Raw genomic sequence first — 18564 nt, forward strand, 5'->3', positions numbered from 1 at the left:
TTTTTGAGACTGAGTCTGGCTCTGTCGCCCACTGTGGAGTGCAGTGGCCGGATCTCAGCTCACTGCAAGCTCCGCCTCCCGGGTTCACGCCAGTCTCCTGCCTCAGCCTCCGGAGTAGCTGGGACCACAGGCGCCCGCCACCTCGCCCGGCTAGTTTTTGTATTTTTTAGTAGAGATGAGGTTTCACCGTGTTAGCCAGGATAGTCTCGATCTCCTGACCTTGTGATCCGCCCGTCTCAGCCTCCCAAAGTGCTGGGATTACAGGCTTGAGCCACCGCGCCCGGCTAGAAGCCTCTTTTGTAAAGGCCTTAATCTCATTGATGAAGGAAGGCTCCTCATAACCTAATCACTTCTTAAAGGCCCCATCTCTTAATACTATCACACTGGCCATTAAGTTTCAACACCTGAATTTGGGAGGGGACACATTCAAACCATAGCATGGACTATAGCATGATACATAGCAAATTCCAACAATACCTTACCAAGAGATCAAAATTAACATCCCCAGTGAGCGGCAGAAGAACCTTGTGTAACTCAGATATGATACTCTGATAAGGACACACCTCATACATTACCTTCCAGGAAGGAATGCATAACCGGAATCTAATCATAGGGAAACATCACACAACCCCCTATTAAGAAAACTGAATGTGGGTGGAACTATGTCTTCAAAAAGGCAATGTCCTAAGACAAAGAAAGGCTGTAGCTATGTTTCAGATTAAAGGAGAATAGGCTGGGCATAGTGGCTTAGGCCCGTGATCCCAGCACTTTGGGAGGCCAAGGCAAGCAGATCACTTGAGCCCAGGAGTTCAAGGCCAACCTGACCAACATGGCAAAACCCCATCTCCACTAAAAATACAAAAATTAGCTGAGTGTGGTGGCGCACACCTGTAGTCCCAGCTACTCAGGAGGCTGGGATGGGAGGATCACTTGAGCCTAGGAGGTTGAGGCAGCAATGAGCAGAAATCATGCCAAGGATTGCTTGAGGTCAAGAGTTTGAGACCAGCCTGGCCAACATGGTGAAACCCCGACTCTACTGAAAAAACAAAAATTAGCTGGGCGTGGTAACAGGGGCTGTAATCCTGGCTACTCAGGAAGCTGAGGCAGGAGAATTGCTTGAACCTGTGAGATGGAGATTGCAGTGAGCTGAGATCTCCCAACTGCACTCCAGCCTGGGCGACAGAGTAAGACTCCATCTCAAAAACAAAAACAAAAACAAAAACAAAAAAAGACAATATTGGATCAACTGATGAAATTGGATACAGATGGTGGATTAGATAAAAGTATTGTATCAATGTTAAATTTACTGGTTGATAACTGGACTGTGGTTATGTAAGATAGTATCTCTATCCTTAGGAAATGCACACTGAAGTATTTAGAGATAAAGTGCCACAATATGTATAATTTATTCTCAAATGGTTCAGAAAAATGTTATGTGTATGTGAGTGTGTGTGTTGAGGTCAGGATGGGTATAGGGAGTAAAAGAAGCAAATGGTATAAAATGTTAACAAAAGGGGGATCTGGGTAAAGGACATATGGATGCCCTTTGTACTGTCCTTATTCTTGTAACTTTTATGTAGTTTTGAATTTATTCCCAAACAAAATGTTTTTTATTATTTTTTATTTTTTGAGGCAGAGTCTCACTCTCTCCCATGCTGGAGTGCAGTGGTACAATCTCGGCTTACTGCAACCTCCACTTCCCAGGTTCAAGTAATTCTCATGCCTCAGCCTCCCAAGTAGCTGGGACCTACAGGTGTACACCACACCGCCTGGCTAATTTTTGTATTTTTAGTAGAGATAAGGTTTTGCCATGTTGGCCAGGCTGGCCTTGAACTCCTGACCTCAAGTGATTCACCTGCCTCATAGACACTGCGCCCAGCCCATTATTTATATACATATATATAATTATGAAAGGAATTATAACCCGCTGGAGAAAATAAAAATGCACAATCCATACAGATAATAATAAATATATAGGCTAGGAGCGGTGGCTCACGCCTGTAATCCCAGCACTTTGGGAGGCCGAAGCAGGTGAATCACAAGGTCAGGAGATCGAGACTGAGACCATCCTGGCTAACGTGATGAAACCCCATCTCTACTAAAAATACAAAAAATTAGCTGGGCGTGGTGCAACTCTGGAGGCTGAGGCAGGAGGATCACTTGAATCTGTGAGATGGAGGTTGCAGTGAGCCGAGATCATGCCACTGCACTCCAGCCTGGGTGACAGGGCAAGACTCTGTCTCAAAAAATATAAATAAATAAATGGATGGATGCATGAGTGGGTGGATGGACGGTTGGATGGGTGGGAAGCAAGGGTTCTTGCTTACAGTAGAATTATAAATACCAACTGATAAATGTAAGGGAAGTGCAGCAGTCTCAAAAATACCATTTTGCAACCATGATACATTCATATATAATATATATTAAGTATACAATATATATGTATTGTATGGTATATGTTTTTATATATTTATATAATATACATTATATATAATATAGTTATAAAAGGAATTATATATAATTATGAAAGGAATTATAACCCATTGGAGAAAATAAAAATCCACAATCCATACAGATAATAAATATTATTTACAGATAATAAATATATATAAATATATATTTATATTTTTTATTTATATATATTTATATATTTATTTATTATATATTTATATATTATATATATATTTATTATACATATTTATATATTTTATATATATATTTTTGAGACCAAGTCTCTCTCTGTTTCCCAGGCTGGAGTGTAGTGGCACAATCTTGGCTCACTGCAACCTCCGCCTCCCGGGTTCAAGCGATTCTCCTGCCTCAGCCTCCCAAGTAACTGGGATTACAGGCAAGTACTACCACGCCCAGCTAATTTTTGTAATTTTAGTAAAGACAGGGTTTCACCATATTGGTCAGGCTGCTCTCAAACTCCTGACCTCAGGTGATCCACCCGCTTTGGCCTCTTCCAAAGTGCTGGGATTACAGGCATGGGCCACAGCGCTTGGTCAATTTTATATATATATATATAATATATATAAAACATATACAATATTATATATAATTATTAGAGACAGAGTCTAGCTGTGTCACCCAGGCTGGAGTGCATTGGCACAATCTTGGCTCGCTGCAGCTGCAGCCTCAACCTCCTAGGCTCAAGTGATCCTCCTGCCCCAGGTAGGACTGCAGGTGCATGCCACCATGCCTGGCTCAAATAAAATGTTTTCTAAAACAAACAAACAAACAACTCTGTGTGTGTGTATGTATGTGTGTGTGTGTGTGTGTGTGTGTGTGTGTATAAAACTATATGCATATATATATATGGTACAATAGATGCTGTTGTGTTCTACAGAAGCAGGGCCAAAAATAAAACAAATGCCAACAGTAAGAGTAATGAAAGAAGACTTCTCTGGGAAAGTGAATTGAGGAAAGTCTGAACAAGGTGAATGAGCAATCCATGGAGATATCTGGAGGACGAGCAGTCCATGTGCAGGAAATAATACACTCAAAGACAGGAACAAGCCTGGAGCGTTCACCGGCAAGATGGCCAGTGGGGCTGGAGCTGAGGGAGTGAGGGAAAGAGTGGGGAAGATGAAGTCAGAGAAATAACAGAGAGTCTGACTGGACAGCACCTCGTGGACATTTGAGAAGCACCAGGAGTAGGAGGGAAGGTCGTGAGGGCTTTGTGCAGAAGATGAACATGGCCTTACTTATGTTTTCAGCACTCTGATTGCTGTGTTGAAAACAGATGGAGGAGGCAAGCCGCAGAAGCAGGGGAGCAGTAACCAGCTGTTGTTATCGTCCAGGCGACAGCTGATGACTGGCTTGGGCCCAGGGTGGGAGTCGAGGAGTTTGTAGCAGCGCTTAGATTCTGGCTACATTTTAAAGCATCTGCTGAGAGATAGGAAGTAAGGTATAGGAGGGATGTTTGAGGATGAGTCATGTTTTTTGGCCTGAACAGCAGCTACAAGATGGAATTGCCATTAACTGAAAAGGGGAAGCAGCAGCTTTTGGGGATACTGCTGAGTTTAGGAATTTAGTTTTGGATATATTTAAGTTTCAGACACCCATGAGATATTTCAGTGGAGATGTAAAGCAGGCAGTTGTATATAGGAGTCTGGATTCCAGGGGAGAGTCCAGGCAAGAGATCAGCATATAGAAGATATTCAGACGCAAGTGTGGATGAGGGCACCAGGGAGTAGGAAAAAAGATGGAGGCCAAGGATGGAGCCTGGGCAATGAGGAGGAACTAACAAAGGACACTGAGAAGGAGCAGGGAGAATCTAGAGAGGGTGCATCTGCAAGCAGGTGAAGAAAGCCTCTGCAGGAGGCAGGAAAGCTCAAGCATCCTAAATGCTGTTGAAAAGTCAAGGAAATTGAGAACTGAAAGTCAAGCATGGGGTTTAATACTGGGAAGGTCATTGAGGGTCCTAAGAGAATGGTTTTGTTAAGGCAAGAGGTCAAAATCCTAAACAGAGTGGTTCAAGAGAGGATGAGAGGACAAGAATTGGAGGTAGCAAGCATCCACAGCTTTTTTGAGGTGTTTTACCTTAAAGGGAACGAGAGAAATGAGGCAGGAGCTGGAGGAGGAGCAGGAACAAGAGAGGTTTTTCCTTAATTGAAAAAGAGGGGTATAGGCCTTCTGAGCAGGGTCATAGAAAGGCTGCTGTAATTGTATACAGGGCCCTCCATTGTTCTTAGGTAAATGGGGCACTATTGTTACTCTCCTTTCTGGTCTGACCCTGCCCTGGGTTGACCTTTCAATGCCCAGTGGATTAAAGCTTAACTTCCTACCTGTCACGTTTCTTTTTGCAGCTCTTCTGGAAAGCTTCTCTCTCTTCCTTGATTCCCCCTTTCCCTGGTCCCATCTGGCCTTTTTCTGCTGTAATTTGCTAAGCACGCCCCCTTTACCACAGCTGCCTTCCTTGACTCCCAATGCCCTGTGTTAAGGACCCCCCTCTTCAGTTCTCTGGAAACTTTTCAAAAATACTAAAGTCTGGTTCACCTGCAATTGGACTCCCAAACTGAAGGTGACAAGGGCACCTCTAAATCCACAACCATTTTGTGGGTAGGAAGCATTTTATCATAGAAGAAGAGATTTCAGGCAATGGTACGAGGTACGGTGTAAGGTGATGATTATTAGAGACAGAGAGGAAGGACAAACCCAAGATAATTTAAAAGGAAGAACCGACAGGTCTTGTCAACAGTCAGATGACAAATATGTACGTGTCGAAATTCTTAAATACAGCATACCCTTTGATCTAGCAATTCCACTCTAGGAATTTATCCGGAAAAAGGAGCCATTCAAGGTGTCAAGAGTATGGAAAAGGATGTTCATTATAGAATTCTCCATAATTACAAAATACTGAAAACATCCCAAGTATCAATTATAGAGGGTTGCATGTTCATACTACAGAATATCATGTAACCATTACAGTGATGATGCAGACATGAATATATATTGTCAAGAAAGGACTTTTTAATCTAGTAAGTAAAAAAAGCAGTTTATACACATATCACCTATATATATATTTGGTAGAGCACTTTAAAGAGGTTATGTCTCAGCAGTGGTGATTATACAATTTATTTATTTATTTATTAGATGGAGTCTCACTGTCACCCAGGCTAGAGTGCAGTGGCACGATCTCAGCTCACTGCAACCTCTGCCTCCCAGGTTCAAGTGACTCTCCTATCTCAGCTTCCCGAATATCTGGGATTACAGACACGTGCCACCACACCCGGCTCATTTTTGTATTTTTAGTGGAGACGGGGTTTCACCGTGTTGGCCAGGCTGGTCTCAAACTCCTGACCTTAAGCGATCCACCCGCCTCGGCCTCCCAAAGTGCTGTGATTACAGACGTGAGCCCCCGCGCCCGGCTGATTATACAAGTTTTCGGTTTGTTTTACTTCTTAAAGTTTAGCTAACAACTTTGTTTTATTTAATTTAAAAAGTGGAAACAAGTAGTTTGCCGAGGGGTGATATTTGAAACAAAGGGAATAGATAAGATTGCCCAACTAACAGATTACAGAGAAAAACTTGGAAACATTCATATTTAGGGAATGAGAAGAAGGTGAGAAGCCAGGAAAGAACTCAAAGAAACTGAAGGAAAAGGCAGGAAGATCTCACAGAAACCTAAGAAAAAGATACAGCTCCCAAAAAGGACTTGCTTACAAAACCCCCCCTGGTTGGCTACTTCAAGGCCACTCCCAGTCATCTCTGCCTTGTCCACTTCCTTGAAGCAATTTCTTCGTAGTTAGGAGTAGCCACATGGTCACTTCTAGCCAATGAGATGCTGGCTGGGTTGTGGGGGGTGTGGACGGGGTGCTTTTGGAAAAGATTTTTCTTCCCTGATGAGGGAAACACGCAAAGAGAAAACGTCTGTCCTGTGTTGTTGCTCCCTGCTTCCAACCTTCAAACGCAATTGTATGAGGATGTGATGCTTGGAGCTGCCATGGTAGCCAGACTGCCATTATGAGAGAAAGGCCAAGGGACATACTAACCCAGAGCCCTGTCTTCTTTTCCACAAGATAATGAGACACATCTGCATCACATAAGCTGGCATTCGTTGGGCCGTATGTTATTGCAGCTGGAGTTATTCTTAATTGATACAGAAAATAAGAGTGCAAGTTTTTGTCCACTTTTAGCTTTGCAGATCTATTAACACCACATATGGGAGCTACAGTGCAGGTGACAAAGAGTTCAGACTGGTGGTCAGGAAATACAAGTTCGAGGCTGGACCACACTTCTGAGAGGTTTGTGAGTGCTGGAGAATAAGATGACATGAAATTGGCAGATTTCTTCTATGCCATTACTGCTCTCTCGGCTCTGGCAGAAGACTGACCGAGGAGGGACATACACCTTTAATGCAACTTTCAGTGTTCAAGCACATAGTAGGTGCTCATCAAATGGTTATCACTATTATTCAATGAGGTAGCTTTTGAAGATGTTATAGTCTTTTGGTAAAGTTTAGGTGATCCAGAGGTATACTGGTCCACAGTCTTGTCCCAGCTCTGTGCCTTGCAGGCAGTAGAGTGTGATCAATGGAAAGGACACTGGCTTTGGAGTCAGACTGAAGCCATGTACTTGCACATATACCCTGGGGCTGAACTCCTTTGAGTCTCAGTTCCCTCACCTGTCAATGGAGATAGGAATACTTTCCTCACCGAGGTGGTATTAAAAGATAATGCATGGAAAGTGCTGGTATACAGTAGGCAATAGAAAGATTGGGGAGCTCCAATGTGGACATTGCAGGTTGCCTTCCAAATTTCCTTTTCTTCCTCCTTCCTAGAAGAACCTCACTTTGGTCCAGGCATCTTTCCCTCCTAAATGAAAAAACTCAGACTCAGACAGCCTATGTGGCATTTCTGAGGTCTCACAAAGTAGGTAAGCCTAAGAGGTCTTTGAACTCACGTCTTCAGACTGCCAGCCCATTGTTCTTTCCAATACCTCTCCTTTTTTCAAGAATTCGTGCGTTTATCCAAAACAACAAATACCAGAACTTAGAAGTTCTATTTTTTTTTTTTTTTTGAGACGGAATCTCGCTTTGTCGTCCAGGCTAGAGTGCAGTGGCACGATCTCGGCTCTCCACTTCCCGGGTTCACGCCATTCTCCTGCCTCTGCCTCCCAAGTAGCTGGGACTACAGGCGCCCGCCACCACACCCGGCTAATTTTTTGTATTTTTAGTAGAGACAGGGTTTAACCGTGTTAGTCAGGATGGTCTCGATCTCCTGACCTCATGATCTGCCTGCCTCGGCCTCCCAAAGTGCTAGGATTACAGGCGTGAGCCACCGCGCCCAGCCAGAAGTTCTAAACTGTAGTCCACTCCTCCCCAAGTGAGTGATCCAAGCATGAGACAAAAGCCACAAAGGTTTTTCTTTTTTCTTTCTTTCAGTGGCACAATCTCGGCTCACTGCAACCTCTGCCTCCAGGTTCAGGCGATTTTCCTGCCTCAGCCTCCCAAGTAGCTGGGATTACAGGCGCCCAACCACCATGCCCGGCTAATTTTTGTCTTTTTAGTAGAGACAGGTTTTCACCATGTTGGCCAGGCTGGTCTCGAACTCCTGACCTCGGGTGATCCACCCACCTTGGCCTCCCAGAGTGCTGCGATTACAGGCATGAGTCACCATGCCTGGCCAAAAGCCACAAAGGATTTTACAACCTTACCTTGGAAGTTGCACTTTTCTGCGACCTTCTACTGGTCCCACAAACCAATCCTGATAGAATGGAGAAGGGGACCACACAAGGGCCTGAATACCAGGAGGTTACGGTGACTGGAGGCATCTTTGGACACTGACTACCACAAGTACCTTCACATGATTTGAAAATAGTTTTGACATTATGAATCTCTCAAAAGGGCTTGGAGATTCCAAAGGGACCATGAACCATGCTTTGAGATCATCAATTTACATTATGCTACTATTGAAGATGATTTGATCTCCTTTTTGCAGATTCGTCTGTTTGTCAGATATTACTTGAAAAACAAGCAAACCCTAAGGGTAGAGAGACTCTTAATCTACTCAGTATTTTGCCCCTGACAAGGCCAGAGTGAGGGTCCTGGAAGACCAGTGCAGTTGTCCTCCGGGACAGACTTCATAGCATCACACGGTCGTTCACAACTTCTCATTATGGATTTTTGCATCTATGGATTTATCTTAAATGTTCTAGAATATTTTCAATCTGAACCACTTTGTTGGCTAATTTGTTCCAAAAATTACCTGTATTAAGTGATAAGTTCTTTGATTTGTCCTAAAAGACCCTGGTTAAGTGTTCCTGAGACAGGTGTGGTGGTGTCTATGTGCTAAGACTTGGAAAAATACTCCCATGTACAACTCATCCAAACATCCTCTGTGACTTCTGAGACATTAACTTGGTTCCCTTCCATTAGAATCCTGATATTTTCAGCATGAGATACGGTTGTGCTGTGCACCCCTGGTCACATTGGCTGCCTCCTCTGGGATTTCTCCTCCCACTCTATTCTTGTCAAGACCCTGGCTAGCAAAACTTCAGCACATAGCCTGCTTTCAGCTACACTGAAGTTTATACTGGGACAGGACAATAGTGTTCCATTTTCAAAGTGTGTTACAATAACTCTCCAAGTCCAGTGGACAATTGAGTTATCTCTCCGGCTTCCTTTTCCCCTTCTTAGAGCAGACACCCCCTCCCCCGGCCATTCCTCTCCCTCATTCTTTGAGGTTTTGGTTGAGCTGCCAATCCACCCATCTCGGCCTCCCAGAGTGCTGGGATTACAGGTGTGAGTCGCCATGCCCAGCCAAAAGCCACAAAGGTTTTTACAACTAAAGTTGCCTCTTTAGTCAAAGTGATTAGTCTAGGGAAGGGTAAATATCCAGACTGGGCCTGCCAGCATCTGGAGTTGTTTTCAGGGAAAGCCAAATAGGAAAGTACTTTTGCCTTGAGAATTTGGAGTCAGAGAGCTGGAAGAAGGAGGCTGGAGTAGCCTGCAACCATGTTTCCCACTGGGGCATTCAGTAGGTGAAAATGTAGCCAAACAAAACGCCAAGAATAAGACAAATAATGATGAGAGTTTGAGTCTCTGGATTAACCCCTGACTGAGGCTAGTTCCAGCGCCTTTTGGTATGTCTCAGCCAATGCAGTAGTGTTAGGTTTTTGTTTTTTTGAGATGGAATGCAGTGGCGCGATCTCAGCTCACTGCAACCTTTGCCTCGTGGGTTCCTGCAATTCTCCTGCCTTAGCCTCCCGAGTAGCTGGGATTACAGGCGCACGCCACCACGGCCGGCTAATTTTAGTATTTTTAGTAGAGATAGGGTTTCACCATATTGGTCAGGCTGGTCTCGAACTCCTGACCTCTGATGATCCACCCACCTCGGCCTCCCAGTGTTGGGATTACAGGAGTGAGCCACCATGCCCAGCCTAGGCGTCTACCATTTAATCATTGAAAGGGCCTTCCCACAATTGACTCTTTGGGCCATAATTATATTGGGAGAGATCTGCTCTCCGCAGGAGCATGTATTGAGAGAAAATAACAGAGGGCTGAGAATGCAGTGAAGATCTAGAAAGAGGATGAAGAAGGGGCTGGCCAGCCAAAAGCAGGTGAACCAAGGAGCAGCAACTCATGGAAGCAGACAATGTAGGAGTTTTAACTGGGTCGTGGGAAACACAGTTCCATGGACTTGATGGGAGTATAATTGGAACTTTTGGGAAGGCAATTTGGAAATCTCTTAAGGTTTGAAATGTTCCTGCTCTATGAGCCAATAATTCTACTCAAAGCAGCATTGTTTGTTGTGGTAAAAAGCTGGCAATAACCTCAAATACTTGCATCATCAATAGAGGATGGGTTAAGCAAGTTATGGAAACACATCCAAGTTCTACCAAAGGGAAGTAAAAGTGTATGAGACTACATAAAGCATTTTAGAGACATGTGTGTTTAGTATGTGTAGAGAAGCAAGCTGGGAGGACCATATATTGGAGTGATCTCTGTGAGGAGTGTTATTACGCAGAACTTTCACTTTCTATGTTTGTATGAAACCAGCATAATATGAAAGATTAATTCGTTGTTTCTGCCACTGTAAGAAAATGGTTTCCCTTCTTTCATTGTTGGTAGAACATATTCTGAGTTCTAGGATCTCTGGTCTCAAGGGCTTCTTTATCCGTTTGTTTGATCAACAAAGGATTGAGTGCCACATTAGACTCTCTTCTTGGTGCCAGGCATATATTAGCAAAGCAGAGTCACTAACCCCACCAAATTTACAGGATTGCTTGTGAAGACAAATCTCAGATGGTGGTAAGTGTTATGGAGAAACAGAGCAGGAAGAGGGGGATGAAACGCAGTGGGTGGGGACACTAGTTTCCTAAATGTATGTAAAGTAGTCACAGAAAGCCCCACTGAGAAGACAACAGGAAGACCTAAAGGAGGAAGAAAACCATGCAGCTCTTGGGGAAAGGGCCTTCCAGGGGATTGCAAACATGAAGACCCTAAACCTCAAATGTGCTTAATGAGTCTGAGGCCACAAAGAGGGCGGTGTGGCTGGAATGGAGGAGATAATTCAGGGGTCGGGGGAGGGGAGGAGCAGTATGTTTACGGACTTGCCATTGTACATTAGCGAGATGAGAAGCCACTAGAGGGTTTTGGACCAACGTTTAGATGATCACTCTGGTTGCTCTGTCTAGACAAGACTAGAGGGGGCAAGAGCAGAAGCAGGGAAGCCAGTTAGAAAGTTATTGCAATGATCCAGGTGAGAGAAAACGGCTTGGGCTAGGTTGGTAGAAGTGGTTGGCTTCTAAAAGTAGTTAGGAGGTAAGCTGACGGATTTGTTGGAGACAAGGGTTCATAGGGCCTGTGATTCAGGGCCTAGTGTTAAAGACTGTCAGACCCTTGAAAGAAGAGACTGTTAGGCCCCTCTCCTACACCTGTTTGAGGCCCAGGTACACCGAGTTACTCCAGAGGCAGCATTGCAAACTGGTGCATTTAGTTGGAGGTGGAGGACAGAACCCAGGGAGAGAGGGTAGAGGTGTGAGCTTTCCTATTAGGGGACAGATCCGTGCCTCATGTACAGCAGACCCCATCCCAGACTAAGATGGCGGTAGTTGTAGCCATGGGATGCCAGGGGAGACTGCATGCCTAGTGCCTCAACACATTTGGTTTGGAGGAGAAAAAGGACAGATTGCATTTTCGCCCACCCATACCAAGAGAGGACTCACAGCCAGATTAATTTTATTTAGAAAAACAAAGTGCTATGTCATTTCCCATACCCATGTTTTATACAGCAAATCTAGACCCGTTATACATATTTTATAATGTTTTACTTTTGTTTTTAAAGACATTTGTGCATTACTTTTGTTATCAGAACAAATACAAACATATTTTAGAAATAATGGCAAAATGGTCAACAGTAATCAATTAATTCAGAGGGTCAGGAGTTTGGTTATTCAGAAAAAAGTAAGGTAAGAAGTGGTGTCTTCAAGGAGGTGGCAGAAGGCAGATGGTAAATGATTAAGAATGGAAAGGACGGTATGAGAAATTGAAGCAGTGAATTTAAGCCTCATTTGAGAAGCTTGGCAAAGGAAGGAAAGAAACAATGAATGACCAGAACAAACATATGCCACGCAATTCTGAATAAAGTTTATTAAATAATATGTACAGCAAATGTAGTAATTCAACACATCTATTTATCAAATCAATCCACTGCAATGAAGAAAAATAAACGAACAGAAAAATCTATGTCTGCATAGGACATGCTCTCAGTGTGTAATTTAAATGGCAATACTTTAAATTAATTGGTTATATATATCAGTTATTTTTCTTTCAGAATATAATCTTTTTTGTAGTAACCTATTCTAGCAATAGGACTTAATATGACTGCAGATAAATAGGACTGCAAAAACCAAAAAACCAAAATAATGAAATTAAAAAGGAAAAAAAAACTATAACTGAGATCATAGTTACCTTCCCTCCCCAATAGAATAATTATCATAAATTTTAACACTTTACAATGGCTATTTTTGTGCTAAAAATCTGTAGGTGAGTTATTTGGAATTCCTTCATTTAAATAAAAATGCAAAAAACTTCATGACTTCCTTACTTTACCCCCTTCCATTCAAATTTTTAAAATTATTTTTCTATACAAGGTAGGTACATGGGCTATACAAAGTTAAATATACATATTTACAGTCCCACTTCTTAAGCACATGATGTTTTTTTTTTTTCTTTTACTGATCCCAGAGAGACTGCAAAAGATAAGGAGTTTGGGGCTTGCCTTTACCCGGAAGCATGGCTAATATATCAAAATGTGTTGCAAGGCATGCCGCCAGTTAGTAGCACTTGCTATTAATAAACCTGTATAAACATTTCAGCATAAAAATAGGTACTTTATATTACTAAATGTCTGAAGACAAAAGAGCAATTGGAAACCTCTGTTCCTTGTTTCATCATACATAGGAAGGCGATGTGATGCAAATTTTAACACATGATTTCATTAAAGACGGGCAAATTGGTGAGGCATACCTGAATTTCTGGAGATATACAAATGCGTGAGGCTGGCATCATATGCAAATGTGGCTTTACAAATTGGTTTTATTTTCTAGCTGTATTTAAAGAGGTGTTCAAAATTACCTACTTAATCAAGAAGCACCCCTCAAAAAACTATTAGATAAGATAGTGTTATTAACCGTTTGCATCTAAAGACCAGAAAATACATTAGCCAATACATTCCAAAATCGGTGAAATGCTGCCGTGCAAATTGCACGTGCATATGCATTTTTACTATATTCCCTCAGAGACAGTAAAAAAAAAAAAAAAAACAACAACAACAACAACAACAAAAAACCAGTGCTCTTAGATGGTGGAGCAGACCTTCCAAAGCAATACGTCTTACTCTTACTGGGTCTTAAGGAAAATCAGGACGTCTCCTTCTACCCAGAAAGCTCACCCCCTCCAGTGCCATAGCCTTTTCCCTTGGGATTAAGGCCCTGCTCTGTCATACTTAAAAACAAATGTCTGTGGGAAGAGGTAACTCATTCCTATTATCAATCACTTACACTTCAGTGTGAATGAATTAGTGGCAGTTTCTTTCCTGAGAACAGGATTTGAAAGAACAATAGGGAGAAAGTGAGGGTACTGCGGCTGTCTGGTGGAGGGTGGGAAGCTGGTGGGATCCTAAGATGGGTATTTGTGACAGCAGCTGAGCCACAGGCATTGAAAACAAATTTTGCCTACCTGTAAAGACTCTAGACTTTGGGACAATGGTCCTGGGGTAATTCTGAGCTATATGCAGACAGCCAGGGCTTCCTGTATACAACCCTACCACCTATAATTGTTACTCCTATTTGTGAGCTTGGATGTGTATCTGTGGGGGAAGATGACAGTTTGGAGACTCTGGAAAATATTCCAGGTATTTCCAGCTATGAACTACCCTCAGACAAAGGTTCTTCCAGCACCCTAGTTGTTTAAAAGTGAGCTAATGGAGATGGGAAATATGACAATGCTTTCTAGGATTCCTCCAGGGAAAATTCATCTCTTCCTCCCTCACGCCCTTCTCAGCACTTATCACGGTCTCTCTTGATTAAGTTCATTTTCCTGTGTCTGCCTCCCCAATCACCTCGAGTTCCTGGTGGGCAGGGAATGGGTCATTTCTGCATTTGTCTCACTCGGGGGTCTAAGAGAGGCCGATAAACGTCCTTGAGTTGGACAGAACTGTGACCACGCACCCCAGGTGTCACAGGGGCCTCTCTCTTCTGATCTGGCCCCCACAAAGAACAGACGTCCTGGTTGCTGCTGGTAGTGGCAGAATTGCTGCTTCAGTCTGAAGAGAAGCCTTGCCAGGGTGTACTCAGATTCACAACCCTGGTTACTACATTTTGTGTGATCCTTGAACTCCTACAGGGAGTAGATCTGGAGCCACGGCAAACCCTGGGCATGTCTTGCTTTTGGTTGTCCCCCCAGCAGCCAGTGTATATTGCTGTATGTTAAATGAATGAATGAACATCATTTTTGGTTTTCTATGAGAATAGGCCTCCCAATTCCAAACTGTCCCAGGCAAACACAAGCCAGAAAAGAAAGGTTAGCAACAGTGCTCTGAAAAATGCAGCTGCGCTGTCCTGAAGGTAACCATTTCTAAAAGCCAAGGATACGGGAAAAGAATGAACCACAAGTGGCCTCCAGAGCCACAGGGCTTCCTGACTTCATCACTCAGAAAACAGACATAACCTATCTGCTTGGCCATCTGCTCCCCAGTTCTCATGGGCAAACCTTGTGTGCTTTTCTGTCTGAACACCAGGGCAGTCAACGGCACTGCTACACAGCAGGCTGAATGCAGTGGGTGCCTAAGTTTTGCCTCTGTTTCCCCATCCACACCTCAGCAGGTTGAGTGAGGGATTTGGTCTTGGGGCAGTTTGGGGGACTCCACCTTTGTCTAGGGGACAGTATTGGCAGCCCAGACTGACCTCCAGCAGTTAGAGGATCAGCTGGCTCCAGGGGAGCTGGGAAATGTAGGCTGGGGGTCTTGGTGCATCCTTGGGCTTGAAGCCTTCAGGATCAATGATTCCTTTGAGATGGGAGCTCTCTAAGGCTGGGGCAGGAGGAGGCATTTCTGGCTAACTCTGATCCCAGACTATGCTTCATGTCAGATTACCCAAGAGGTGGAGGGGAGGGGAAAGGCTGGAGTGGCTCCCAGAAGCGGCTAAGTAAATACAATTTGTCTCAATTCTTCTTGTTCAGCACACTAGTTCAGCCCTGTCTAATACACAGTAACCTTAGACAGGCTTGGGTTTTAAACACAACACTTCTCTGTCCCTGTCTTTTGCTTCTTACTTTATCCACTGTATTAATTTTCCTACTGACTCAACTAAAAAGATCGGTTCATGAATGATGCTTCATCCTCCAATAAAAATAATCTCCATGGGTTTCAGTCTTCTTATAGATACAAAGGTTTTACATAGTTGCCTGGAAAAGTACCAAACTGCCTTGTCCTTCTTGAAGTACCTATAAAAAAGCACACACATACGAAACGTGAGAAGACCCATTCACTTGAGTTGAGATAGCACGCTGCAGGGATGTCTGCTCAAACGCCCCTTGTTAACAGTCCTGCAGCTTAGAGAACACCATATGGTTTCCAAAGTCCTTTCCCCTACCTTATCTCACTTAGGCTGCCAAATAATGCTGGGTGGTAAGCAATGTAGGCATTTCTAGTACTCCTGTTTTTCAGAAGAAGGAACCCAGGTTCAGAGAGTGGAAGTAACATGTCTGAGGTCCCACCGCTTAGTAAGTATCAGAGGCAGAATCTGAACCGAGGTCTTCTGACTCCCAGTCCATTGCTCTTTCCAACACTTCTGCTTTGTGGAGGAATTCACACATTTATCTGACACAAGAAGATACCTGGGATTTAGATTTTCTAAACCATGCAGTTTCTGAAAGCCCACTGACTATGGCCACCCATCAAAAGGAAATTCCTATCAAGCTTGTGCCTAAGACCCCAGTTGAGTCCCTATCTTTGGTACTAACCTTGTTAGGGCTCCTGCTAAGCCAGGAGCACTGAGCCATCTGGGAACAAAGCCCTTCCTGGGCTGCTCCACAGGCAGCACTGCTGATCCTTAATCTAGTTCCTTCCCTTGGGATTCTCTCTCTAAAGCAGGAGTGGCAGATATATGTTGTGTCATCATTATCCTCTCTTTAGCAGACATCCCAATTTGATAATTGCACCCTTATCACAATTGGCTTAGATTTGGCTTCGGAATCCTGTTGCACACAACATCTCAAGCAGCCACTACCAGTGGGTTGGAATTAGTACCCAAAGTGAAACTTCTAAGCTAAAAAAAATATATTAAAGCTTAGGACACCTAAAACATCTAGTTGAACTCCTACGGAGAATGGCTAAGAAGGCTAGAGAACTGAGATGGTAAGGTCCAGAGATAATAAAAAACTTGCCTAGGGCCACATAGCTAGTCAGCATCTTTCCTTATGGATGAGAAAAATGAGTTCTGCTAGGCTACTTTATTTGTAGTTTGAAAACACTACTTTTCGAAGTGACCAAGGAGGCTGGGCATGGTGGCTCATGCCTGCAATCCCAGCACTTTGGGAGGCTGAGGCAGGCAGATCACTTGAGGTCAGGAGTTTGAGACCAGCCTGGCCAAGATGGTAAAACCCCATCTCCATTAAAAATATAAAAATTAGCTAGGCGTGGTGATGCTGACCTGTAGTCCCAGCTACTTGGGAGGCTGACCCAGGAGAATCGCTTGAACCTGGGAGGCAGAGCCTGCAGTGAGCCAAGTTCATGCCACTGTACTTGAGCCTGGGTGACAAACCAAGACTCTATCTCAAAAAAAAAAGAGTGAAGAGTTCAAGGATGCAAGGAAGATACTCATCCCAAAATACTTCCTTTACCCAGCTGCCTGACAGGCCTTTGTTAGAGAACTGGTGCTCCTTCCCACACCTAAGTTCTCATAAAAAAAACATACTGCTGAACGAGTTTAACAGCTAGTGCTTACTAGCGCTGCACTCTCTAAAATGATAGCCATGTGTGACTACTGAGCACTTGAAATGCAGCTAGTCTGAAACGAGCGGCGCTGTTAACTATTAAATACACATTGGGTTTCAAAGACTTAGTATGAAAAGATGTCTGTAAAATAACTCACTAACAATTTTTAATATTGATTACATGTTCAGATGATAGCATTTTGAACGCACTGGGTTTACAAAATACATTAGAATTAATTTCACGGGTTTCTTTTTACTCTTTTCCATGTGGCTCCTAGAACATTTTAAATTTCATACACAGCTTACACTGTGTTTCTATTGGATTGTGCTGCCCTGGAGTGGTCATTGACTTCTCAGACCTGATTTCTTTTTTTTTTTTTGAGACAGAGTCTCGCTTTGCCACCCAGGCTGGAGTGCAGCCGCGCGATCTTGGCTCACTGCAAGCTCCGCCTCCCAGGTTCACGCCATTCTCCTGCCTCAGCCTCCCAGTAGCTGGGACTACAGGTGCCCGCCACCACGCCCGGCTAATTTTTTGTATTTTTAATAGAGACGGGGTTTCACCGTGTTAGCCAGGATGGTCTCAATCTCCTGACCTCGTGATCCACCCGCCTCGGCCTCCCAAAGTGCTGGGATTACAGGCGTGAGCCACCGCGCCCGGCCTCAGACCTGATTTCTAATGAACAGATGACTCAAGGTAGTGAGGGCTGTGGGCTTCTGAGAACCTTGGGAGGATGGGGTAGTTCTCTAAGAGGCTGGTGAGCACAAAGTAAATCTTTCTGACTTCTCATTCATGTTGAGGTCTTGCTGTCCTCACCACCCCAGTCCTGATATTACTTTGCTTTAACAAAGCTTTGCCAGAAAAATCAGGGAAGGGCTGGTCTTTGGAAAGAAGATGAAGGTAAAGTCACTTCTATGGGGAGAAACTGAGGCAAAGAGTGGGTCAATATCTCCCAACATTATATGCATGCCTGAGCAGAAAGAACACAGATTTCAGGAGAGATGGGTGGCCTGAGTTCAAATCCTGGCCCCACTATTTGCTACCTTGGTGATCTTCTTGTTCGGGCCTCAGTTTTCAAATCTGATAAATGAGGATAATTCTTATCTTACTGGGCTGTTTGTTGAGAGAACGTCAATAAAAGCATAACAAACACAGTGTCTGGTTTGTAACAGAATCTCAATAAGTTTGATCTCTCTCCTTCTTATACAGGCAAATCCTTTAATTAAGCAGGCTGCTTTGATTAATACTACTGAAAGCCTGGAGGAAACAAGGTCTTTAGAATGTCTACACATATGCCTGAGTTTCATGGTGGAGACACAGGGTCAGTCAAAAATTTTCTTGTGTTATTTCACAAGGGTTTTAAAGATAAAATTTCCAGATGCAAAATAGACACGTGCACAATATAAATGTAAGTGGAAACTAGGGCCAGGCGCAGTGGCTTACGCCTGTAATCCCAACACTTTGGGAGGTCGAGGCGGGTGGATCACTGGAGATCAGGAGTTCAAGACCAGCCTGACCAACAAGGTGAAACCCCATCTCTGCCAAAAATACAAAAATTAGCCAGGCGTGGTAGCAGGTGCCTGTAGTCCCAGCTATTTGGGAGACTGAGACAGGAGAATTGCTT

At 43.7% G+C, this 18564-nt stretch overlaps 1 protein-coding gene across 5 annotated transcripts in view; it reads right to left on the bottom strand.

The window, feature by feature from the left end:
- Positions 1-12072: 12072 nt before the first annotated feature.
- Positions 12073-18564, bottom strand: part of SORBS1 (sorbin and SH3 domain containing 1) — a 252779-nt gene continuing 246287 nt past the window's right edge. For all 5 annotated transcript variants that reach the window (XM_025396196.1, XM_025396194.1, XM_025396195.1 and 2 more), the window contains one exon: positions 12073-15451. In XM_025396196.1, coding sequence (XP_025251981.1) covers positions 15384-15451 — 68 coding nt within the window. In that variant the 3' untranslated portion in view covers positions 12073-15383. The remainder of the gene's footprint in view (positions 15452-18564) is intronic.

The sequence above is a fragment of the Theropithecus gelada genome, chromosome 9, assembly GCF_003255815.1.
Source record: "Theropithecus gelada isolate Dixy chromosome 9, Tgel_1.0, whole genome shotgun sequence".
Taxonomy (NCBI): Eukaryota; Metazoa; Chordata; class Mammalia; order Primates; family Cercopithecidae; genus Theropithecus; species Theropithecus gelada.